The 27,976-nt window shown below is 40.2% G+C and overlaps 1 protein-coding gene across 1 annotated transcript in view; it reads left to right on the forward strand.

Moving 5' to 3' along the window:
• The first annotated feature begins 11,566 nt into the window (after nt 1-11,566).
• Nucleotides 11,567-27,976, forward strand: part of LOC126380404 (Bardet-Biedl syndrome 5 protein homolog) — a 36,372-nt gene continuing 19,962 nt past the window's right edge. The window contains exons 1-5 of the mRNA XM_050029796.1: nt 11,567-11,637; nt 15,441-15,589; nt 16,281-16,458; nt 19,873-19,963; nt 23,767-23,913. Coding sequence (XP_049885753.1) covers nt 11,573-11,637; nt 15,441-15,589; nt 16,281-16,458; nt 19,873-19,963; nt 23,767-23,913 — 630 coding nt within the window. The 5' untranslated portion in view covers nt 11,567-11,572. The remainder of the gene's footprint in view (nt 11,638-15,440; nt 15,590-16,280; nt 16,459-19,872; nt 19,964-23,766; nt 23,914-27,976) is intronic.

Here is a 27,976-nt window from a genome sequence, read left to right on the forward strand (position 1 = left end):
GATTATTATAGTTTATGATTTGATTGGGACGTACATAGTTTACGCCTAAACTCCCCACCGGACCCAGTATGCGTCGTTCCCACAATTATTGCCCCTCACAGCTACAAGGCAGTATGGGTCGAAAACGACCACTTACGCCGTTAAGAGGCATTTAGCTCCGCATAGGCCCTACAACGCGTTACCATGGTAACTGCCTTATGTTGTCCATATTTGAACTTACTGGGGAAACTGTACAATGTCTGGAGATTTCGTCTACGATTTCGGGAAATTAATTCCGCGAAAGTACATAAATGTTAGCATAATTAGAATTGTACTTTTGTTAAGTGAAAATCAGTTATTGTTATGTTTTTAATTTAACGTGTTCTTTGACGGGTGATCGACAGGCATGAAATTCATGGAAAACACGTAAATTTTAGGTACGAATTTCAAAATACCCTTCCAAAATTTTATATTGGCCAATAACCCGATAGAATAAAGTTGAAAGCACACGTCAAACGGATTGCATATGACCGAGATGCCTGTGTTTTCGCCGGGATTATTCATTGGAAACATGGCTGGAAAATAATGGGTGTATAATTGTATACGACAGGATGTTACTGACATCGTAACAAATACTGAGGGGGATGAGAACATGACAATTATAACTTAAAATAAAATTAGGAGACGTCTGCAGGAATCGGGGCCAGTATCAAACCAGCATCAAATTGTTGTCCATCCAATCGCACGGAGATGTCAAAAATAAAAAAAATTACCTTTTGAATAAGTACAATTAAAAATTCAAACAGCACACGCGTGTGTGTGACCTTTTACCGCATTTCCCTTCGCGTCATAAAGCTAATGTTATTTATCGTTGCAATAAACTTTCACTGTAAAACATAAGGTCACGATTGTATTCCCAATTGGGGTAGTCAGAGGTATTTTTAACTAAGTACCCTTGCCTCACCGAGTCTCCTGCTATTACTAACACTACTACACTAAACACTAAAATAGAATAAAGAGACAGATAAAAAACAAAACATGGAATAGATAAAAAAGCAAAACAGATAAAAACAAAACACCGAATCATCATCAGCCGTACGACGCCCACTGCTGGGCATAGGCCTCCCCCAAGGATCTCCACGACGATCGGTCCTGCGCTGCCCGCATCCAGCGGCTTCCCGCGACCTTCACCAGACGACTACACGACGATATTTGACGTGACTTATTGTAGATTTGCCGCAGATGGCATTAACTACTGGGCTGGATGGAATAACATATAACTTACAATCAAAACACGTAATAAAAAAAACTTACACAAGAGAGTACAAAAATATAAGACTTTTCCTCTAATCATATGCATTGTGAGGTAGAATACCAGCCTATGTCAACCCTGGTGTCAGGTTTATGATTGAGCCGCCAAAGGCGTCATGGCTCATGTAACGATTACTCACTTAAATCAGTAAATAGTAACCGGGACCAACGGCTTAACGTGTCTTCCAAAGCACGGATCATGATACTTTCGGACAATCAGGTGATCCGCTTGTAATGTCCTAACCAATCTAGGTATCACAAAGTAATTTTTGAAGGAAATCGTCGACCACGCCGGCGGGGTCGGTATCGCGGTCCTGAAGTGTTTGGTGTCGCGAGCTGATTGGCTGCCTCTATGGCTAGAGTAATCGGGTCGTCGGGATCGTATATTACGTCGGCGGGAGTTCATGTATGCTATATGTATATGTACTCAATAATGAAAATTGAAGGGATATAAATGCAAATGACCCGTTGGTAATACTTTTAACGATCCAATTTGTAGCATCTGCTGCAAATTCACCGCGTTAGAGGTTGTCTCCACTTCATTATTGAAGACAATTAGGAGAGGCCAGGAAATTGGCGGGCTTGGTTTTAATACCTAGTCAAGCGACATATCTCTTGTCTCTTTCGTTCTAAGCTGTATACTAACATGGTGTTAGTGACATTGCATCGTAACGAGAACTTTGATAGGTGATTCATACCACGATTCTGAGTTGATATCAAGCTGAAAATAATTTTAAATAGCTCAAAAATTTTCATTAATACACTAACTAATAATTAATTAAATAAAACAATAATAATATATATATAATAGTTTTTATAGTTATTTATGAATTTTAATAAAGAATTATGATTAAATAAAATAAATAAAAAATGGATGGAAAATTCCACTTGATATTAACTCAGAATCATGGTTTGATTCATGCCCCTCAATATTCGTTACGATGTCACTAACGCCCTTTATTATATATACTGCATATATAATTTTATTTTAAACTATATCTGTCATTTTCTCATCCGCCGAAAAGGAAAGGGACGGATGATTTACAACTGTCAATTTTAAAATTAATAAGTGAAACGACTATTGAATAGCTCGGGCGAATAAAATAGGTATCTGACTGAAATGCAACGTTTGACGTGTGCTGTCAACTTACTTCTGTCGGGTTATTGGCCAATACTTATAACATTTTGGGAGGGAATTTTATCATTTTTTTAATAAATCTTTTTGTAACTCCGCTTACCGCTGATTTAGGACAGGACGCTTTAGAACGACGTTACAAACTTTTAAATGACCCGTCATTAAAGATCATGTAAATAGTAGCACTTAATTTGTTAATTGAATAACTGCTTTAAGTTCTTTAAACGACATTGTAGTAATCGCTTTATAGCAAAGGATGACAATTCGTTCGCCCTAAGGTTGCGTGGCAGAAATTGCTGTTTAGTAATAAGGCTGCCTATTGTGCGATAAAGAATTATTGGTTGATTGATTGAAGATGATATTTAGGCCGACTAGTTAACGCCATATGCGACAAAACAATGAATGTCAAATAAGTAGTTATACAAGTACCACTATCGTATAGCCGTGGTAGCCCTGTTGGTAGAACGCTTGCCTCTCTTCTCTTACTTTGAGGTCGCAGGTTCGAATCCAGCACAGGCCTAAACCAATAATTGTCGAATTTGTTTTCGAATTCATGTTTGGATCGTTAATGATTATCACGTGCTCAGCGGTGAAATAAACATCGTGAGGAAACCCACATTTCCGATAAATGCATTTTCGGAGGTATGTGACCTAACCTGTATTGGGCTGGTTTTCCCTTCGCGGGTTGGAAGGTCAGCCTGTGAGCTTCTGTACAAAACTGGACCTTTCAAATCTTCAGGTTAGGTAAGCGGACCCTGTGGAAAACGGGATAATGCTAGGGAGATGATGACTAGTACTACTATCGTGTGGATTATCAGGTCGCCAAGCCTGGTTCTTCTCTCGTGTGGGTGGAGGTTAATAACCGACTTAATCACTCTGATGTCAAGGTTACTATTGAGCCGCTAAAGGCGCCTGACATGGCTCAGGTAAAGACTTCATACTTAGTAATTATTGGCCGGCAACGACTGCTTAACGTGCCCTCCGAAGCATGGATGATCTTACTTTCGGACAGTCGGGTAACCAACCTGCTATGTCCTAACCAAATTAGAGATCACAAAGTATATTTTGTGATATATCCCCACTGGGATTCAAAGCCGAATCGTGAGCCCGACGCTCAACCACTAGACCACGGAAGCCACTCGTGGCCACTAAAGGAATATAAGGTCAATGGCCAAATACAGAACAATTCGAACAAATTGGAAACTCGGAAGGATTTTTCTGTACCATACAAGGCCTACGTAAATAACGCTTTACCCCAAAACAAAAAAAAACTTCAATAAACAAAAGAATCGAACGAAAAGAAAAGGGTCGAACGTAAGGGTGGTTGTGGCACTCACAATACAATAAAACTTGTAGCCAGGAGTGTACTTAGGGTTACGAAGGCCTCGAGAGAATAATTGAAATTCAATTCACAATTTGGGCCCCAGTCAGGTCATATCATATGAGGAGCTCGGTGGCGCAGCGGTAAACGCGCTCGGTCTGCGATTGCTGAAGTTAAGCAACTTTCGCAAAGGCCGGTCATAAGATGGGTGACCATAAAAAAAAGTTATCATCTCGAGCTCCTCCGTGCTTCGGAAGGCACGTTAAGCCGTTGGTCCCGGCTGTACCAATCCGCACTGGGCCCGCGTGGTGGTTTAAGTCCCGATCTCCCTATCCATCCATAGGGAAGGCCCGTGCCCCAGCAGTGGGGACGTTAATCGACCTGGTGATGATGAGGTATTGGTACACAGTAGGAGACAACCTTAATTAAACCTTATTTCTAAAAAGGAACGGCAGCTAAACGATATGTTGTGACACTCCGACATTGAGGGAGTGCCACAACGCTGATTTTCAGTAGTGCCCCAAAAACACAAAAAAAAAATATAAATCTAAACAATAATCAATACAAATTAAAATTAATGAACTGTGTTAATAAAGTGTGGATTACAATGCATGTAGAGAGTGTATTTGCGTGTGTTTGTTGGGATGTGTGTACGTGTGTTCATTAAGAGGGTGTGTAAGAGTGCGTGTGTGTGAATAGGGTGTGCGTCAGTATGTGAGACCAGATCATAACAGATCATATTACTGACATGGTTTAGCAGTCAAAGCGTTCACACGATCCTCAAAAAATAACTAACACCGCCTGCTGAGGCGGGACTTTTTTCGAAATAATAATTGTAGATTTGCCGCAAATGGCGCAAATAGACACTGAGGGCTCTCACCAGGTACACAATTTAAGACAACAGACCTGACGGTGCCCAGTTGGGCGCGAATCTGGGCGCAGGGCGTCGTCTAAGAGGATTACATTTGAAAGTTATTAGACTCTAGCGGGCTGATAGCGATAAGCGCCGAATGAGCGAAATGGTCAAGCACGCTTATGAGGTCGGTTCTATAACGTGGAGGAAAATAATCTTACCACGCACGAAGCGAGGCACACCCGCGCCATTTCTGTCAAAGTCAAAGTATTTATTGCACACCATATGGTAAACAGTTGTTAGAAATATTATAGTATCACATATGGACCCGGGAGGGTATAGCAAAAACAACAACAACATAAACATTCACAAACATAAACATAAACATTTTTTTTTGTCTGGAACATAAAGTACCTAAGGACTCCCCACCAGCGCTGAGCTAGGTTTACCTCACCCCCTCAGTCTTATTTTAGTCTTCAATCATATGGGCGTTAGACATCACACAAACACAGACGCGCGGAATCATCTTACTTTTTCGGACTATCAGGTAATCTTCTTCTTATCGTGTGGGTTATGAGGTGGAATACCAACCTCATCAACCCTGGTATCAGGGTTACTTTTGAACCACCAAAGGCCCCTGACATGGCTCATGTAACGACTACATACTTACATCAGTAAGTAGTTACCGGGACCAACGGTTTAACGCGCCTTCCGAAACACGGATTATCTTACTTTCGGACAATCAGGTGATCAGCCTGTAATGTCCTAACCAAACCAGGGATCACAAAGTGATTTTTGTGATATGTCCCCACCGGGATTCGAACCCGGGGCCTTCGGATCGTAAGAACAACGCTCAACCACTGGACCACTGGAGGCCGTTACTATCAGGTGATTGAAGTCTGCAATTCAAACCTTAGTTTATTTTGACGATTGAAAATATCCACCGGGAATCGTATCAGGACGTCGAGATCGTGAGAGCAACGCTCTAACCACTAGACCACGGAGGGGCACATCAGCCTTAATCCATGCCTGGTCATCTACAACTGCTTGCAAGTCGCAAGGGAGTCAATATTGAAATTACTGAGTACAGCGACCGACGTCGGGTTGGTAGCATTCCTCGCGGTTAAGGACCACATTAACTTGTCTTTGCGCTTATATTTATACTGGAGAAGAAACCAAAAATCCGCGACAACCCTGTTAGCAGAACGGGTGACTCACCTACACCGTCAACGGTTCGATTCCCCACTCGGGATCTAAGTAAACCCTTTAATGCATAATGGCCCCGATTCCTGCAGACATCTCCTTATTTTATTATAAACTAGCGACTCGCCCCGTTTTCGGTCGGGTGCAATGCTGAAGAAAAAATGAAATTATTTACGACATCACATTAAAAACCTCAAAAAGTACAGTATTTTTCCACTTTTTAATATATGTTAAATACGTATATAAACCTACCACTTCTTTTTTTTTGACGTGACTTATTGTGATTTGCCGCAGATGGCATTAACTACTTGGCCGGACAAATGGGAAGCGCTGAAGGCTCTCACCCGGTACAACGTTTAAGACAACAGGCCTGATGGTGCCCAGGAGTAAAAATATTTGAAAGAATTAATCGACGCTAGTGGGTCGATAGCGATAAGCGCTGAATGAGGGAAATCGTCGATCACGCCGGCGGGGTCGGTAACGGGGTCCTGAAGTGTTTGGTGTCGCGAGCTGATTGGCTGCCTCTATGGCTAGAGTAATCGGGTCGTCGGGATCGTATTTTATTTATTTTATTTTATTTTATTTTATTTTATTCGGGTAGCTTACAGTCTCTTTTACAAAGTAGATATTTATATGTGTAAACAAACGCCAATTACAAAGCTACCACAGGTGAACCTAAAACATTTTACATGTCAAACGGGCTCAGTTACCTAACCTAAAATTAAATAAGGTTCCTTGTTCAGCAAGGTTTTTAAACTTACGTATATTACGTCCTTCGGACGCCGATACTTTTCAGTACCGTCCCTAAGCGGAATGTATTCGGATTAAACTTTCCTCTAGAATCACTCTATCTATTAAAAAAAACCGCATCCTAATCCGTTTCGTAGTTTTAAAGATTTAAGCGTACATAGGGATATAGGGACAGAAAAACCGATTTTTTTTATACTATGTAGTGATACCTTATCAAAATCACTTTGTGAGACTATATTTTGCTTGGCAAGGACATTGCGGGCGTAATCATCTTATTGTTGTTAAAAGTAACATTATTCCGTGCTTCGGAAGGAACATCAAGTCATTGGGCCCGGGCTACTAGACCAAAACACCCCTTCCAACCCGCATTGGAGCAGCGCAGTGGAGTATGCTGCGTACCCTCTCTGATTGAGGGGAGGCCTGTGCACAGCGGTGGGACGTATTTAATTAAAACCCTGTATATTTTTTAGACCCTTTTGGTTGGATCCCAAAAAACTGTGTGATAAGGTTAGCAATGAATATTTATAAACACCTTGGTTCTTGTAAAAAGTAAAAAAAGGCGTAGAAGTTAGACAGATAGAAACAACAATTTAAAAATAAAAAGTTCAAATTCAATTCAAATTCAAAAATATCTTTATTCAGTAGGTAACATAGTTACACTTTGAATCGTCAATTTTTACATTAACTAACGTCTCATCCGCCTAAAACTACTGCAGCTTCTCACAACCTGGATAGTCGGGGAAAAGAAGCTGCAAGAAAATCCTCGGCACAGGGCCCTAGACGTTCTTTAAAAAAAAGCATAAAATATTGTTATACAATTGAATAATTTAGCTGCCTAATATTAGTTCTATGATATCTTCTAAATAATCATTAACTTTATAATAATCATCATAATCATTTAATCGCAATAAAAACGTTATTACAGTTTGCATATGGTCAGCATTTAACATTTGGTCTACATTTTTAGTTATTTAAATTATAACACGTAAATAGTAAAAAAAATATATATTTTTTAATTTAAATGTCAACCATTAAAGTACATTAATTATGAAATTATGATAAAATAAATTACAATGGCATAGCCAAAACCAACCAATTTCGTGTGATAGAGCGAAGTGGAAGAGAAGTACGAAGAAGGCAGACCCCACCATCAGATGGGAATAATAAATGCCAAGGAGAGAGGGAGAGTCATAGCCAAAGCCAATGTCTGTTTGATTAATAGTTTTTACAACAGGAACGTTTCCATTTTGGGAACATTCTCGAGCACTACACTGCACGTAGCGTAGGCACTAGGATCAACTTTCTACAAGACAATAAAAAAAATCTGTGGAAGTAATTTACAATCCACTTATACAGAAATGCCTTTAAACCTCTTAGCTTTCTTTCTTTAAAGTCGAGTGCACTTTTCTCGAAAGCTCACAGTTCCACAGACAATATAATAAGGTTCTAACTAGAGGGGGGCAGAGTGAAGTATAGAACCATTTCGCTGGATAAAACAATCAACTTAGCTCGCTTTTGCCGTCACTATAATACAATAAAGATATACCAAGTCTAATTCGATAGCGGAAATTGTTTTATTCACGTTTGTACAGAATAAAGATTCTGAAGATAAAGAAACTCTCCGCTCCCCACCAGAATGCATATCAGTCGACTGTATACTGTGTACTGGACATACATACATAAACTAACGCCTATCCTACCACGGTAAGCAGAGATTATGGAATTCCATTCGATCCTGACATACCTACTTCTCTTACTTCCTCCACATTCATCAATCGTTTCATAAACGCACGCCGGTTCATACTAGATCTTACTGAACCTTTTCTAAGGACATCTCCAATTAAGCGAGGCGTTATTAACCGGGTACAAATCCTGGTAACAACATACTAATTAGCTATGATCGGATGGGGTATATTACAATGACGGCCTAGGTAGATACAGCATGTTCACGCGACAAAAATGTCAATAACCGAGTGGAATAATAGAGACAGTGTAGGTAGCCAAGGTTCACGCCCAACTATGTATACTCAGGTCTTCGGCCAAGGAGTTAAAACCATCAGAGCAAATCTACAATAAGTCACATCAAAAAGAAAATACAAATGTTTTTTTTTCGCATAGTCAATAGAATTGGCGTATTTATCGCATCACATGTTATAAAGGTAGCATGTTGTTTAGATGAAGTCAGGATGAAATACTGAAATACCCGAAATACAAGTAGTTCATAGACAAAAAGATCACATAACATAAAAGTGTTTTTGTCTATTGGCAAACTTAAAAAACATAAATAGCCTACTCCTGGGAACAGTCTTCAAGCCTACCCTCAATCAACTGGAGGGGGTATAGAGCATACTCCACCACGCCGTTAGTGTGTGGACAGATACAAATCGGTATTAATTAGTAACAACGCAGTATTTCGCCTTTTTATTGTTAAAGTATAATTAATTATGTACCTACTTACTAGATGTTGTACCGGGATCCAATTAGTAGGAAAAATAATTAATAACACTTGCACGGGTCTTGACTTGCAAAGATCCAGCTTTTCCTAATTAGAATCCTTTTCATAGATTATGTGTTGAGAACTCCCTTAACGGCCATAGCTACCGAGACACGGAATAGAAGGAAAAGGTCAGAAGAGCCAAGTGAGCAAGTAACGCGCGCCATACACATAACATAACATAACATAAACAGCCTATATACGTCCCACTGCTGGGCACAGGCCTCCCCTCAATCAACCGGAGGGGGTATGGAGCATACTCCACCACGCTGCTCCAATGCGGGTTGGTGGAGGTGTTTTTACGGCTAATAGCCGGGACCAACGGCTTAACGTGCCCTCCGAAGCACGGAATCATCTTACTTTTTCGAACAATCAGGTGATTCAAGCCTGAAAAGTCCTTACCAAACAAAGGACAGTCTCACAAAGTGATTTCGACAATGTCCCCATCGGGAATCGAACCCGGACCTCCAGATCGTGAGCCTAACGCTCTAACCACTAGACCACGGAGGCTGTTAGTACTTGCCATACAAGACCATACAAGTATGAGTAAATAGTTCATACTTCAACTTTGCGCAATATACGATCCCGACGACTCGTTTACTCTAGCCATAGGGCCAACCAATCAGCACGCGACACCAAACACTTCAGGACCCCGATACCGAGCCCGCCGGCGTGGTCGACGACTTCCCTCAATCAGCGCTTATCGCTATCAACCCGCTAGGGTCGATTAATTCTTTCAAATATTTTTCCTCAAAGGCGACGCCCTGAACCAAGGTTCGCGCCCAACTAGACACCCTCAGGCCTGTTGTCTTAAACGTTGTACCAGGTGAGAGCCTTCAGCGCTCCCCATTTCTCCGGCCATTAGTTAATGCCATTAGCGGCAAATCTACATTAAGTCACGTCAAAAAAAAAAACTTCATCTTTGCACTGAACTCGTCCCCAAACTTTACGACGCACAGAGCTCCGCGATAGTACTACTATTAAAAGGTCGTCTTATGCATTATAATGTGCAGTGCAAAAAATCAAATATCGAATACTATGCAAGGAGATCAACATAATTCTATACCATATCTGATCAATCATATCTCCAAATATTGAGGAGCTCGGTGGCGCAGCGGTTAACGCGCTCGGTCTGCGATTGTTGAAGTAAAGCAACTTTCGCAAAGGCCAGTCATAGGATGGGTGACCACAAAAAAAAAGTTTTCATCTCAAGCTCCTCCGTGCTTCGGAAGGCACGTTAAGCCGTTGGTCCCGGGTGCATTATCAGTCGTTAATAACCATCAATCCGCACTGGGTCCGCGTGATGGTTTAAGGCCCGATCTCCATATCCATCCATAGGGAAGGCCCGTGCCCCAGCAGTGGGGACGTTAATGGGCTGATGATGATAATGATGTCTCTGCTTATTCTTTTGAATAATTATGTACCCGAGCAATGGTTTCTTTAGCGTGTCATAGAAATAGAAATTAAATTATGTTACTTGATTTGAACAATAAGTAAAAAAAAATAGAAAATTTTACAACGCCATCTATATTATCTTTAAGGAACATACATACACACATACATAAACTCACGCCCGTTATCCCTAATGGGGTGGACAGAGCCACAAGTAATCAAAGACAACTTGCAGCCACTGTTGATACGATGTCGTAAGCTGGATATGAACAAGGAACATAGCCTGGAAAATCCGTCATTATAAACAGGTATACCTAGTTACATCAAAATCACTGTCTTAAGTTCCCCCGCAATTCAATTATAAAGAGTTAATTCAACTGAAATGACAAATCAGATAAATATATCTAGGTACCCTTAAGATGTACCTTTTAAGATGCTTTCCTCAATTTAAGCTTTTACCCGCATTTACGTCGACAGGTATTTTAACGTTGTTTTAAGTGGATTATGTTGGCAGGCCTGTTTATAGGAACCCTGTCATAGGCGCGTTACTTTGATGGTTGAAATTTAGTTAAGTTGGCAGGCTTGGCACTTTCAAAGGCTCGAGAATGGACGTTGATTTTCTCGATAATTTTATCTCTATTAGTAACTATACAGGACACAAAGAGTTTAAACCCTGTTTCTAACGGGATGGACAGAAGAACACTTACTACTTACAACCTTGAAATCTATCTTTTACAATCTTCAAAAGAAATATTTATGTTAATTTGTGTATAAAAAAAAATCGCGCAGATTGCCATATAACCACACTATCTCCAAATCACTATTCGAAAGATTGTCACATAAATATTTTCTTGTCCCATACTTTTTTGAGCGCGACTTTTCCGTAATTGGGTTTTATTATTTTTTTAAACTGTGCCGCATATAGCATTAACTTGGCCGGACAAATGAGGAGCGCAGAAGTCGGTCATTGATCTCATCCACACGCGAGAAGCAGCATCTGATAAAACGTTCAAAAAGTGGTAACAACTTCATTCCATTGCTGTTGTCATTCAGTTGCCATGGTAACGTTAGCAAAAACAAATTCTCCATACAGTGTTCGCGTTTGTTCGTGTTTCACGGCTTACAATCTCGAAAATGTCGAAATCCAAGCACGGCGTCGTCTGGGAGGATCGCGAAGTGCTATTCGACCTGCCTTTTTCGTAAGAAACATTGAATTTACATAATGCCTGGTATAAATCTCTTTGCAACGGTAGGAGGCAGTGATAAGAGCGGGAGGACAATATATTAGTGGACACGACTCTAATGGAAGGAGATAAACATTGGCCTTTTTAGTTCGGAGTGGTTAATGTGCACATACTCAGGGATGAAATGAAATGAAAAATGAAAAAATGAAAAATGTTTATTTTCTTTTACAATAAAGCCTTAACTACTGGTGGATTGGGGTCTCCCAAGCCTGTGTTTGGAGGCCCCGCTCTTCCATTATTACAAATAAATTGTATGTAAATAAAGCAGTGTGGTAGGTTTAAAAAAAAAAAAGACAAGTACTACGGCATGCAGATAGAATATATATCAGCACACCCAGCCCTACGATGTATAAATCTTGGGATCAGCACATATTACTAGGACATAACAGGAATAGACTACTGGGTGTGCCGAGTATAACACTAGGTAACATATTGTAACATTGGATAACACGAAAAACTATTCCAATGAGTGAGATTGATCAGCGCAATTGATTGACGGCGCATTGGCGCCTCTGCACTGTAAAGTCGTGAAATGTAAATAAATAAATAAAAAATAAATAAATAAATAAATAAATAAAAAATCAGTAGGTGTCGTGTGCATTGCACAGTAAAGTGCGTGTGTGTGTGAGTGTTTGAGTGTGAGTGTGTGTGTGTGTGTGTGTGTGTGTGTGTGTGTGTGTGTGTGGTATCTAAATGAGAATGGTGTATAAGGCGCGGTTTGTGGGTGTATGAGAATCATACTGCAACAATCATGTAATACGATCCAGTAAAGACTCGATAACATCATAAGTTTGAGCTTGAATCCATTTTAGTAAAAGTGTTTTACATTCGTAATATTTTTTATCATATATATATATTTCTTTATTTATTTTATTGTACAAAAAGGCAGAACGTGAATTAAATTGCCTAGTAGCAAAGACAGTTTTAGTATGAGGTACTTCAACAACAATATCCTTACGTCGCTTTTCCTTTTTACGGATGTCGAAGGGAAATGATTTGTGGGCTTTTAGGATAGTCATTGTTATATATAATTTTCTGACAGATAGTAGGCCACTGATGCGATATAATTCTTCAGTAGTGAAACGTCTCTTCTTAAAATACATGACCTTGATAAGGGTCCGTTGTGCTATTTCCAAATTTAGGAAATTGGTCTTAGTTGCACCACCCCAAACAGGAATGCAATAAGATATGATGGATTGCACAAGAGCAATGTATATTTGGTTGAGGAGATATTTGGGAGAGTCCAACTGTTTATTGCCTGAAGGTATTACGTATCTGAGGGTTTTAAATATCCAAATTAGTTTTCTAATTTTACCAATAAGGTAATCCAAGTGTGGATACCACGACAATCTGTGATCTACAATAATCCCTAGATATTTAGTTTGTAAGACTTTTTCTATCATTGGACAGTTACAGTAGTCCTTATTAACATCTTCAGGACATACATGGATTTTTAGGCTGAAGTCAGTCTGCGGCTGTGAGTTGTTGTAGACACTGAAGCAGACAAAGTTTGTCTTGGATGTATTTAGTGTTAGAAGGTTTTGTTGTAACCACAATGCCATTTGAGCCAGCCCAACTTCAGCACTAGACTTGACAGCATCCCAAGATTCACCAGCAAATACCACAGCGGTGTCATCAGCGTACGACAGTATTTTAGCGTTCGGAAGGTTCATAGCGCACAGATCATTAATGTAAATAAGAAATAAGGTCGGACCTAAGACACTTCCCTGCGGCACACCGCATAACACCTCCACCCCCTCACTGGTGCACCCTGGAAGTTTTACTTTTTGGCGCCTCTCCGACAAGTAGCTTCTGAAGATTGCAAGAGGCGTACCACGTATACCAATCCTTTCTAACTTGTGTACAAGGATAGGGACGGAGACGGTATCAAAAGCTTTCTTCAGATCAAGAAAGACCGACAGGCACTTTTTACTTTCATCAAGTTGTTTAGTCACAAAAGAGCTTAACTCAGCAATAGCGTCTTCTGTCGATCTTCCTTGTCTAAAGCCAAATTGAGTAGGTGATAGAATATCAAATTTAGTTAAGTAACTGACTAGTCTTTTATTAAGTAGCTTTTCCAGTATTTTTGAAAGAGATGGCAGCAACGAAATTGGTCTGTAATTACTTATATCATCCTTGTCCCCACCCTTGTACACAGGTGTGATAATCGACTGTTTTAGAGGAGTGGGAAAGACACCCTTATCAAAACACAAATTGACTAAATGAGTGATAACAGGGGCCACAACATCAACTGTCATCTTCAGAAACTCGTTTGGGATATCATCCCAACCTGGGGCGCTGTTTGATTTTAAATTTAAAATGGTATTCCTTACTTCGTCAGTATCCGTGTGAAGTAAAACAAAAGAGAATGGGACCACCTGCATGTTATCAAGAAAAGTATGTGATGACATTGTACTGTGTTGGATTTTGTTTGCAAGTTGCATCCCTATGTTTGCGAAGTAATTATTGATGCAGTCAGCCGATTCATTGGGAGAGGATTTTATATTGAGCAATTCAGTGTTCATGTAGAAAGATTTGTTAGAATATGTAATATTTTTAATATTTCGGGATTCCGGAACTTATTTTGCGCTTAGCGGGTTTGAGCTTGGGTCCCTGGGGGAGGGGAGCCAAGTCGCAAGGCTACTCGGAAGTAAGTTTTCTATCGTGTGGGTTGTTAAAATTAATAATAATACAATTATAAAAATACCACAAACAATTAAAATAGTAAAAATCAAATTCAAATTACAAAATAAACAATTTAAAATTAAAAATCAATAAATAAAAGCGGAGCTTGAGGAGCTCGGTGGCGCAGCGGTAAACGCGCCCGGTCTGCGATTGTTGACGTAAAGCAATTTTCGCAGAGGCCAGTCATAGGATGGGTGACCACAAAAAAAAAAAGTTTTCATCTCGAGCTCCTCCGTGCTTCGGAAGGCACGATAAGCCGTTGGTCCCGGCTGCATTAGCAGTCGTTAATAACCACCAATCCGCACTGGGCCCGCGTGGTGGTTTAAGGCCCGATCTCCCTATCCATCCATAGGGAAGGCCCGTGCCCCAACAGTGGGGACGTTTATGAGCTGATGATGATGATGATGATGAGATAAAAGCGAAGTGGTTCTATGCGGTATGGCGGCCTATCCACACCTTAAGAAAAGGCGAGTCCCACCGGTCCACCAACGCCCTCAGGATGCCGTTAGGGCTGTCGCGCGTCCTCGCTAGAAAGGAAGCGGATCGCTTTCTAATAATGGCTGCAAAGCCGTCAATATGCGCATCCGCGAACATTCCCGACGCACTACAACGCCGCGGCAGCCCCATCAGGACCCTGAACGCGTTGTTGTATTGGACGTTAATGAATAACCCTGGCGAATAACATAGGCATCTCGCTCATATGCAATCCGTTTGTCGTGCGCTGTCAAATGATTTCTATTATTCTAATATAAAATGATGGAAGGGTTTCTTAAATTTCTGTCTGAAATTGAAGTGTGTTCCATAAATTTTATGCCTGTCGATTACCCGTCCATTTCTTTTTCGGCGGATAAGAAATTACGGGGGGGCTAAAATGGCCACATCGAAGCAATTCATCTAAGAAAGCAATATTGCTGTTTGACATTTGTTTGCATTGCGCACTTACTTTTATAATAATATGCGCAAATGTCAAATTGCAATATTGCTTTTTTAGAGGAATTGCTTCGATGTGGCCTTCCCCCCACCACCCCCCCCACCCCTGTGTTCCGGAATCAGCACCAATAATTGCTTCACAGATATTTAAAATTAAGGTGTGGCGAGAAGATATTTGACAGGATTGAACCGATTGAAGACACTAAGGGGAACAGCGGAACCAAAGGAAGAATGGTGATCACCAACCTGCGAATTATCTGGCATTCCCTATCATCACCCAGGATCAACTTGTGTAAGTCAAAATAAAAAAGGAAGAATAACTGGCTAAGGTCAATGTGGGGAAGACCGGCATACTGTTCTAATGTTTGTCTTTTAGCCCAGACGGTCTTCACCACATTGACCTTACTTGAAAGTTTTTTGGATAAGAATTTTAAAATTTACACACGATTATACTTCTTCTATCATGAGGGTTGTGAGATGGATTACCAACCCCATCAACCCTGGCGTCAGGGTTACTATTAAGCCGTCAAAGGCCCCTGACATGGTTCGTGTAACGACTACTAACTTACATCAGTAAGTAGTAACCGGGACCAACGGCTTAACGTGCCTTCGGAATCTCGTATCATCTTTCTTTCGGACAATCAGGTAAACAGCCTGTAATGTCCTATAACCAAACTAGGGATCACAAAGTAAGTAATTTTCATGATGCGTCCCCACCGTTCGGACTCTTTTTGAAGAGGCAGCAAAAGAAGGACTTCGCATTAATACATCCAAGACGAAAGCGCTTGTACTCCTCCGACGCTGTTCCTATACCGCTGATGGGCCAGGAGGTGGAAAAAGTAAACCAGTTTTGTTATCTGGGTAGCGTAGGGGACGCCAGTGGGTCACGGAGGCAGACGTCGAGTCTCGTATCAACTAGAACCGCATTCTGTCAACTAGAAGGATTAGAAGAAGAAGAATGTAACATTTGTAATTGGTTGCAGCCATCGGTCTGAGCTGTGTGCTATCAACCAGCACGAAGGTGGTCAACTCGGGGCTCCGCGGCACCACGCAGGCGCTCTACGTGCTGGCTGGCTTCAAGACCAACAGATACGAGTTCATCTTCACCAACCTAGCTCCCAACTGCATCCGGCACTACACCTCCGTTGTCGATGTCCACAAGTAATAAATCATAAATAGTTTACATTCCAGAAGTAACTAACCTAAGGCCGTTTAGATCCGTGGTAGCCCAGTTGATAGAACGCTTGTCTCACACTTTGAGGTCACAGGTTCGAATACAGCACAGGCCTAAACCAATGATTGTCGAATTTGTTTTCGAATTCATGTTTGGATCATAAATGATTATTATTAAGGAAAACGTCGTGAGGAAACCCACATTCCCGAAAAATGCATTTTCGGAGATATGTGACCTAAACTGAATTGGGGGTTGGAAGGTCAGACAGGCAGTCGCTTCTATAAAAACCGGACCTGTCAAATCTTCCGGTTAGGTAAGCGAACCCTGTGAAAATTGATAATGCTAGGGATATGATGATCAAGTAACTAATTTAAACAAAATCATAACCCACCCCAGACACTTCATACAAAAAACCTCGTTTTTACACAGACACTACACATTGACGTCATCTTACATCTATGTTTATGACGTCTGACGCCCAGACGATTGAAGACTAAAGTAAGACCGAGAGGGGTGAGGTAAACCTAACTCAGCCACTGGCGGGGAGCGGGGAGTTGCCGTTCGTAGGTATTCCTTATTCTATGTCATAACTCAACTACTGAAGTATTTTGACTGTGCCGTATGTAGCGCTGACGTCACAAAAAAGCGCACGATGAGATCAGCGGGCGCCCTCCACAACATACCCCCTAAAATTATGGCTCTTGTTGAACGCAATCTCTACAATTGAAGAACATACAAGTATTTTTTGGGGCCTTCAATTATACAAGTCTCCGGTATCCACCCTGCCGGCATGGTCGACGATTTTCCCCTCAGGACCCCGATACCGACCCCGCCGGCGTGGTCGACGATTTCACTCATTCAGCGCTTATCGCTATCGACCCGCTAGGGTCGATTAATTCTTTCAAATATTTTTCCTCTCAGACGACGCCCTGAGCCGAGGTTCGCGCCCAACTGGGCACCCTCAGGCCTGTTGTCTTAAACGTTGTACCGGGTGAGAGCCTTCAGCGCTCCCCATTTGTCCGGCCAAGTAGTTAATGCCATCTGCGGCAAATCTACAATAAGTCACGTCAAAAAAAAAAAGAAGATTTTCCCCATTCAGCGCTTATCGCTATCGCCTCACTAGAATCTCTCTAATTTTTTCTCTTATAACACGGTTTCCGCCGAGCGACGTTCGCGCCCAACTGGACACCCTCAGGCCTGTTGTCTTGAATTTTGTGCTGGGTGAGAGCCCTCAGCGGTCCCCATTTTTCCGGCCAAGTAGTTAATGCGACATCTACAATGAAACTCGTGGTAATGGCCTACATGGTCCAGTGGTTGAGCGTTGTGCTCACGATCCTGAAGTCCAGGATTCGAATCCCGGTAGGGACAAATCACAAAAATGACTTTGTGATCCCTAGTTTGGTTAGGATATTACAGGCGGATTACCTGATTGTCCAAAAGTAAGATGATCCGTGCTTTAGAAGGCACGTGAAGCCGTTGGTCCCGGTTACTACTTACTGGTGTAAGTACGTAGTCGTTACATGAGTCATATCAGGGGTCTATGGCGGCTTAATAATAACTCTGACACCAGGATTGATGGGGTTGGTAATCCACCTCACAACCCACACGATAGAAGAAGAATAAGACTAGTCAAACAAAAAGAAAAAGGCTTACCCCCCATACGGAATACGAGTCAATCTTTATTTTTCATCCTCATCATCATCAATTTAAGAGCCACGCTCTTGTCGGTGCAGCATTTTCCATACTACTTGTTATTTTTCATCCTAAACCATAATAAATATGTAAGTAACAGAATATCGATGAGACTTTTCCTGAAAGTTAGCCTGGCAACCGGATGAGCTAATTTCGAGTTCCTGAAGTTAAAAAAAAAGCAAGTAACGCGAGTTTCCTACAGATAAAGTATCCTACAACTTTCCTAACTATTTCGTTTTTATTTTTCTTTTACTCTACAGAGATTAGTGATTGGCTCGATATGTTTGCGATAATGAAATAGAGTTGGAACTCTTGCTTGGAAACTGCTTTTCTAGAGCTCTGAATGAGCTCGGATTGAATAACTTTTATAATAAACAATTCATATTCTATTCTATGTCTTCTAATCTCCTATTTTAAACCACGTCAAAGGTGGTATGTATATGAATCTATGAGCGTGTGTGTATGGGGGGGGTATGTTTTTTTTTACCTTTGATGGGTTTTCTCTTGGCCCCAGACATGCCCGAAGGCATTGACGAGGCCTAAGATGAAGCGAGTTCGCCCAGAAGGGGTCTGTGGTGTTATGAATGTTTGGGTCACAGACAATTGATGTCACTTGGTTTCCAGGATTTGTGTCCGGTTAATCGCAATAAAATAAATAAAAAATAAAAAGAAAAAAGAACATTTTTATTTCAGACTTTCGTCCAAACTTGTGTTAGTAGAAAAACTTAAAAGTAAGTTTGTATCAAATTAAACAATTCTATTATTAAATTATATTATCAAAAGTATACATATTTATAGTCTATTCTATTTGAATCCTTATTAGGTCCAACCAGAACAGACACCTATTGCCTAATTATAGGACACTCATACCTGTCACCAATACCCCTCAGGATGCAATTGTGACCTCACTCTGCTCAGTAAAGAGGCAATAAGCTACGGCACCGAAATTTCCACATGATATTAACTCAAAATCATGAGCTGAATCATCCCCCTCAGTATTCGGTGCCGCGACACACAACACCCTTTGGAGAAAGTCACAGGGACTGTAACCTGGAGCCTGACAGAGGGCAGCTGTAACTGTCAGTACTATTCATAGACGGACGACAGGAGACCTAGTACGGCTTTGAAATAGAATACTCTGGGCGCCACCCCACTCGCGTCAAGCAGAGTCGGGGCAGAAGGCAAGAGGGAAACCACTGCCCTATTTTTCCCTAAAAAAGTAGCATGGAGAATGCCACACTGACAAGACCGTGGTGATTATTAGTGAGAGTGAAGAGCTTTTTGGAGGGAACGGGACAGTTGCTTTCTTCATTGAATAATCTAAATAATTAATACGAAGAGCTGTTTTGTGGTTAATGACCACATTAAGTTAGTCGGAAAACATTCGCGATAGTGTTATTATATCGGAATATTCAATAAACAAAGTGGACCTATCTATTTTCGCTTCGTGCCGGGAAGCCGTTTCATAACTCGAAAGTTTATGCGGACTTTTGAGTTAATTCGTTTGGGGTTCGGAGTAGAAGTCTACTCCGAGGGTAGGGGCTTAGGTTTCATCATTCATCGTCATTACCTTTCACCATTTTATTAATCATCATTAAGAAAAAAAAATACATAAGACATGACTGTATGGGCATAGTTCCCTTTGCCTTGCCCTTCGGTGAAAACCAAAACAAAAAATTTGTGAGTGTGACATATATCTTTTTTTACAGGGCTTATGGAGCATCACGACTGTATAGGGATCTGAAGCTTAGAGGCGCCATTGTTAGGAACAAACAACTACATATTCTGCCTCTGGAAAAGGTAAGACAAAATAAGGTTTATTGCACATTGACGCTGTAACGAGAATGTCCCGGGAAGGGAAAATTCGAGGTTGTATAAAATATGAACCAGTTCACACACGCACGTCCGTTCAGTCAAAGAATAAGGAATAATACTACGTATACAACGGCAACTCTCCGCTCCCCACCAGCGGCTGAGCTAGGTTTACCTCACCTCCTCGAACATAGTTTAGACTTGAATCGTATGGTATCACACGTCACACACACAGATGCGCGTGTACGAAAGTTTCAATCTGTAGTGTCTGTGTAAAACGAGGTTGTTTATATAATGAAGTGTCCGGGGTGTGGTTCAATGTAGAGTACATTATAAAGTAAATAAGGGTGGTATTAGTAAACTAATCTCAGCAGAGACTGCACTCAAGACCATGCTCAAGTGCATGTTTTTTATTTAAGAACTGTCACATTGACAGTCTCGAAACTGAGATTAGTTTATTTATACCACGCTAAGTACTTATACTAAAATGACAGCGAACGCTCTCCCTTAGTCCTCAACGCCTTACAGCTATTTAAGACCCAGAGGCCTCCGCGGTCTAGTGGTTAGAGCGTTAGGCTCACGATCTGGAGGTCCGGGTTTGATTCCCGATGGGGACATTGTCGAAATCACTTTGTGAGACTGTCCTTTGTTTGGTAAGAACTTTTCAGGCTTGAATCACCTGATTGTCAGAAAAAATAAAACGATTCCGTGCTTCGGAGGGCACGTTAAGCCTTTGGTCCCGGCTATTAGCCGTAAAAACACCTCCACCATCACGCATTGGAGCAGCGTGGTGGAGTATGCTCCATACCTCCTCCGGTTGATTGAGGGGAGGCCTGTGCCCAGCAGTGGGACGTATATAAGCTGTTTATGTGTATTATGTGTAAGACCCAGAGGGGGTGAGGTCAGCGCCCGTAGCGAATTGGTGCGGGGCGGAGATTGACCCTTTACGTAGTAGTATTCTTTATTTAAAACCAGGACCTCAGATAAGGGTTTGAAACCACTAAGCCAAAGATACACAGAAATAAATAAAGTAAGTAGGTAATAGACAATCGTTGTTTGCTTGTATTATTTGCACTAGTACACAGCAGAGTGCAATATGGCGGCTCAATACGATCCCGTATCAATAAAAACCAGAAAAGTGAAAGTCGAATTTACGCACCAAAGGTTCAGTAGGTTAGGTAGGTTAATATAATGTATTTGAACATAAAAACACGTGATTTTTTTCTCGTTCGTCAATGAGTGAGTATTTTAATCATAATAAATAATATAGTTTTCACAACAAATATACCATTTTTATTTTATTTAGTGGTGTTATTATGGCGGATATTCTATACTAGCAAATAATAAAAAGAAAAAACAAACAATAAATGTGTACTTTTTGTGACTACTAGGTAAGTTTAATATATTACAGTTCACAAATTAAACCATATAGACGGCGATACGGCTCTTAAATACTACCTTCAAACCTAAAGATGCTGATAGACTTGTGCATTCACTTGTACCAGAACATTGAGCATTCGCCGTTTTTATATTTGTCGAACTGAACAACGAGCCGAGCCAAGCATAGAGCCAAACATTGCTATGAACGTTTTCACGAGCAAGAACGCTTAATAGAATGCTCGCTAAAATGTTCTCGTATTTTTATCGTATTGTAACATTCGCACAAATGCTCATTACAAGTGAATGCTCAAGATTATCAGCACTTTAAGGTAGACAGACAGATGAAACCGTATAGTCGTTGCCTATAGTATTCACCCGTTATCGAGGTTCGCGCCCAACCCGAGGTTCGCGCCCAACTGAGCACCCTCAGGCCTGTTGTCTTAAACGTTGTACCGGGTGAGAGCCTTCAGCGCTCCCCATTTGTCCTGCCAAGTAGTTAATGCCATCTGCGGCAAATCTACAATAAATCACGTCAAAAAAATCACCCGTTCCAGTACGGAACCCTAAAAAGTGCAGATCCCTCGCAAATACAGCTGTACAGCAGCGTAGGTAGCTCTTAACTTTTCTATTTTAAAACGGGTTCCGGATATCCAACTGCTTATAAACTCAAATATGTTTATTCGAGTACTGTAGTTGGCTTATAAAGGCGAGCATCGATTTTTATAGGGTTTTTTATTAGCTTGCGAAACCCTATTTGCATCGTGTTGTATTTTCTGGTTGAAAATCACTTTTCAAACTAAATTTTGCTTGTATTTTGGACTAAGAGCGATTAAAAAACGTAAAACACGTTTAACTGCTCATCTTCTCGGACATGCCTAACAATGAGGGAATTACCAGGCTACGTAAGTATCTGAAAAAATATAGATGGCGCTATACAATATTGGCAAAAAAAAAATTCATGGATAACAGACATACTTACGAATTTTTTTTTTTGTTTTTGCCCTCCGAAGCACGGAATCATTTTACTTTTTCGGACAATCAGGTGATTCAAGCCTGAAAAGTCCTTACCAAACAAAGGACAGTCTCACAAAGTGATTTCGACAATGTCACCATCGGGAATCGAACCCGGACCTCCAGATCTCTAGAGCTTCGGAGGGCACGTTAAATCGTTGGTCCCGGCTATTAGCCGTAAAAACACCTCCACCAACCCGCATTGGAGCAGCGTGGTGGAGTATGCTCGATACCCCCTCCGGTTGATTGAGGGGAGGCCTGTGCCCAGCAGTGGGACGTATATAGGCTGTTTATGTTATGTATAATGACGTTCTCGGTCAACGTAACAACAACTATACCAAACATCTGTGTACCAATACCTCAAAACAGAATATAAAGCCATACTTTACAATAAGATTCCCATTGACATTCAGAATTTGCCTTTCAACTGTGTTAAGACAGTAGTTAAACAAAAACTTTACAAAAAAGGTTATTATAAAGTTAGTGATTATTTAGAAGATATGAATGCATGGGATTAACTGTCTGAGAACTTATATTAGGCAGCTAAATTACTCAATTGTATACCAATATTTTATGTTTATTTTTATTTTTTTAAAGAACGTCTAGGGCCCTGTGCCGAGGTTTTTCTTGCAGCTTCTTTTCCCCGGCTATACAGGTTGTGAGAAGCTGCAGTAGTTTTAGGCGGATAAGACGTTCGTTATGTAAAATTGACGATTCAAAGTGTAACTATGTTACCTACTGAATAAAGATATTTTTGAATTTGAATTTGAATTTGAAAAAATTTGAACTTGACAACCTAGTCAAATGAGATACTTTGTACGAAAATTTTCCTGTCAGGGGCCTTTGGCGGCTCAATAATACCGCTGACACCAGGGTTGATGAGATTGGTACTCCACCTCACAACCCACACGATAGAAGACGAATAACTCAGAAACAAGTGCATACAAGTAGCAGGGTATGGATGTTAGTGACACAGTACTCATGGAAGTGTTAGTGCTTTTTTTTAATTATTTTCAGTTCCATACTTTTGCGACGGAAAATTCTATTTGACACGTAAGGCTGCGTTTCCATTGACGCGGACCTGTGCGGAGAAGAGCGGAGATGTGCGGATTTGACCAATCACAGCGTTCGAGAGAGCGAAAAACGAAGCTCTGTCACTCTCTCCCTCACGGTGATTGGTCGATTTCTGCACATCTTCGCTCATCTCCGCACTTCGCGTCAATGGAAACGCAGCCTTATGCCTGTACAGTCATGAGCAATATCATGTACCCACTTTAGAACCCTGTCGCACTATCATATTTGACATTTAATGAGACTTACGGTTGAATTAGTCAAAAAAGTTAATGTGACATGGTTTCAAAGTGTGGCCGTATGTGAGGCATTTTTTCTGAATATTCCAGATATGTCTAAACGAGCACAGCGTGTGGAACCTGTCGAGTGATTCTGGCAACCTGGGCATCCTGATCGTCACCAACGTGCGGGTGGTGTGGTATGCCGAGATCAATGAGGCCTTCAATGTCTCCATGCCTTACATCACCATTGAAAGTGTGAGTACCAAAACCTTGCCTTGTCTCAAACTCAAAAATGGTGCTAATTCCTGTAAATACCACCTAATTTTATTTTAAGTTATATCTGTAATTTTCTTCATCTTTCTTTCTTTGTAATTTTCTTTTTTTTTTTTTCATCATATCCATCTTTGGACTTCGTATCAACAGTGGCTGCAAGTTGTCTTTGATTACTTGTGGCTCTGCCCACCCCATTAGGGATTACGGGCGTGAGTTTATGTATGTATGTATGTAATTTTCTTATCCGCCGGAAAGGAAAGGGACGGGTAATCGACAAGCATAAAATTTATGGAACACACGTCAATTTTAAGCACAAATCTAAACCAACCGTCTAAAAATTTTATATCCGTCAATAACCCGACACAGTTAAGTAGACAGCACGTCAAACGGATTGCATACTAGCGACGTACCTTTTGATTCGCCCGGGTTATTCATTCATTTACTCATTCTTCCTAAAATTAAGAGCTGTGAATCATCCGTCCCTTTCCTTTTCGACGGATATGAAAATGACGGATATAACTTAAAATAAAATTAGGCGGTGTCTGCAGGAATCGAGGCCAATATCTTTATACAATAGGCTAGTTTCCAACTAGTCAAATCAGTTAAGTATATTTTACTAAACTTCTGACCTGATTTATTGTATGATGGCATTAAATACTTGGCCGGACAAATGGGGAGCGCTAGGGCTCCCACCCGGTGATTTACTAAACGTCAAAATACAAAATTACTATGGAATTCGTATGAAAAAGCACACTGTGACGTCATAGAAAAACGTGGGGAAAATGGTCGGAATTATTTATTACATTGGCCGCAAATGACATTAACTACTTGGCCGGGCAAATGGAGAGCGCTGACGCAAATAATACATGACAATCTGAGCAACAAACATGTCAGCCCAAACAAAAACTATAGATTATGCTTACCTACCTACTTACCCAATTATTATTATTACTCAGCTACGAGTAGCTATCTATCACCCAGCTCCCAGCAGCTCTGTTCAACAGTAAGATCTAGATTACTTTAGATTTTTTTATTTCCCTCCTCCTTGCAGCTAAAGTAACCAAACCTTACCACCATCCAGACCAAACAATGTCATTACAAATAAGCAAGTCTTGTAATATTGAACTTTTGCCTGTCCAGTACAAAAATTATTCTCGATGGGTGCAGCGCCCTCTGGCAAATTAGATGTGAACTAGGAAAACCATGTCTAAGGTTACGGTCACTTCCGACAGTAATAAGGCGTCCGTAGCACTTAGTTCGAGCAATATCGTGTAGATGGCGCTAATAAATAATAAATTCTAAAGTAAAATAATAATTAAATACATTCACATGTATTTTAAACTATTTTACAGATTAGTTGAGTAGTTACATAGTTATTTTATTAGTATAACCATAGAGAAAAATAATATACTACCAATTTATGGTCAGTACAACGCCATCACTCCGCACTGGGCCCACGTGGTGGTTTAAGGCCCGATCTCCCTATCCATCCATAGGGAAGGCCCGTGCCTCAGCAGTGGGGACGTGGGCTGGTGCTGGTGATGATGGTAATGATAACAACGCCATCTAGCGGACTTAGTGTGTATTAGGAAATTAGTTCTTGCATTTCGTATAGATGGCGCTGGTAGACCATAACGTGGTTCATGTGTGTGTGGCCATAGTGAAAGGCGGAGGCGGTGTAACGTCGGGAGCGATTTTGGAAGGAGCTTATTTAAATATTTGTTCACCACAAAACATCAAATTCATGATTTCGATGTAGATTATGGTTGTGTCATATAACAAATCCACACCGGTCTTTTCATTTTTCACACTTTTGATTGAAAGTGTTACGAGTGTTGTATTTATGACTATTGTAAAATAATTTTTAAATATAACAAACTAAAATAATAATACGCTCACGAATATATTCCTTATTAGGCTAGTCAGATAGACCTCGTATATAACCAAACTCTGTAAAAAGATAAGAATAAAATAAATAAAATAAAAAAGTGCTACATCTTATCACAAGTGACGGCGTTTAACGACACTGTACAACCGATAGCTATTATACTTTATTTGAATAGCCATAACATCTTAATTTGAGGAAACGAACTTATACTAACTACATACACAATTATTTTAACTTATACAACTATTTATATAGTTCGGACACTTTTTTAAAAAACCTCCTTAGTGAATGTGAGTTAATTTGTTTATACGAGTAAGTAGGATGTCAATGCAAATTATTTATGAGATTAAAGTTTATTCGAAGGATTAAACGAACTTACCTGTAAGTGAAGTTCTATCTCAATTATACGAAGCTCCTTAATATTTATTTATTTATTAAATCTTAATACTGAATATACAATTTCAATGCCCTGCAAAACTGTTTAAACAGTTTGTCTGCAGGAAAGAGTCTCTACTAATAATATGAACCTTGTTCGGTTATTACGGTTTTTGTGCCGATGCTGGATCATAAGACGTAGACTACACTGTAAACCGTCTCGAACAAGGAGCGAGTATAATGACTCATTAGTGTCCGGTACCGGGGATCAAACCGGTGCTCCCTGTTTGAAACAAGCCGGTGCAAAGGACCATAGTTGACTTCCGTAAAATGGTGGAAAATTAGACTTTAGATATTCAATTCAAACAAATAGATAGGTTTTATTTCCTGCACATTTCTAGTGTTCAAGATCTGAGACTGAAAAAAAAAATTCAAAAATATTTATTTTTCAAAATTGGCTTACAAAGTTAGCGCTTTTTGAACGTCAAAAAATTAAATTACATATTATGTAACTAGCTGTAATACTACTACCACATCGGAATCTGTAACGCTGAGGGAAAGACGTGGCCAGAAAACCTCCCAGCACAGGGCCCTAGTCCTACTGTTTCATGTTTTCCTTTCTTTTTTTTTTAAATCCAGTTTGTATTACATAATTTATAGACTTAAATACAATGGTATTTGGAGCCTGGAGCTTGGAATCGCAGACGTGAGACGTAAAGCCGCCAGACTTAAATGGGATTGGGCGGGATATGTTTGTGGCAAGCACCCTGACCGGTGGGTGCGGACATGATGGTTATAGGCGTCGTGGTAGACCTCGAAAGAGATGCTGGCCGGAGGGACTGGCCGGAGTACGCACAGGAGTTAAAAACGCCACATCGAAGCAATTCATAGCAATATTGCAATTTGACATTTGTGCATATAAAGGTAAGTGCGCAATGCAAACAAATGTCAAATAGCAATATTACTTTTTTAAATGAATAGGGTAGTTTCCAACTAGTCAAATCAGTAAATTTTTACTAAACGTCAAAACACGAAATTACTATGGAACTTGTATGAAAAAGCACACTGTGACATCATAGAAGAACATGATAAAATGTCGGACTTATTTGAGTATGGTGTGTCCGTGGCTCACGTTCGATAGGTCTCCCATAATACCAGCGCCGCGGCCCGTGCTAAGCACGTGTCACGGCATTATGCTGAGGGAGATCCTTTTTTTTATTTTGGGCGCCTCCATTGTGTATTTAATGTCTGTATTATTTGTTTTTTGTCTTTGTTTTTTTTTCTATTTTTTTATTTCTGTAATGTAAGTTTGTAAATGTGGCGTCCAATATGGAAATAAATATTTTCTTTCTTTCTTTCTTTACTTATTATTACGGTATTCTTTTTCAAAATTCATAAATAAGTTAAATAGAAAAAAAAAGGTTTTTTTGTTAGTTTTAGATGCGTCTTTATTTAGTAATCTTAATTTCATAATTTACCTTGAACCTAGTATACGACCCAATTGCTTCAATATGGCCTGTTAACGACGGCCTCCTTGGTCGCCCTTAATTTTGTTTTTTAAATATACTTACTTGTCAAGTTCTGTTGTTTTTTTTTTTTTAAAATATTGGTTTCGTTCAATATTAAAATCAGCTTATAATATTTTGCTTTCTCGATCTTTTCATATTTATTTATTTATCGTTTATTCCAGCTACTAAATTATAAATTAGATTTCAATACAATAAAATAAAATACAATAACTAATTTTAACCTCTCTAAACCGCGAAAAGTGAAAAGAGGAAG

Source organism: Pectinophora gossypiella, chromosome Z, assembly GCF_024362695.1.
Source record: "Pectinophora gossypiella chromosome Z, ilPecGoss1.1, whole genome shotgun sequence".
Classification (NCBI taxonomy): domain Eukaryota; kingdom Metazoa; phylum Arthropoda; class Insecta; order Lepidoptera; family Gelechiidae; genus Pectinophora; species Pectinophora gossypiella.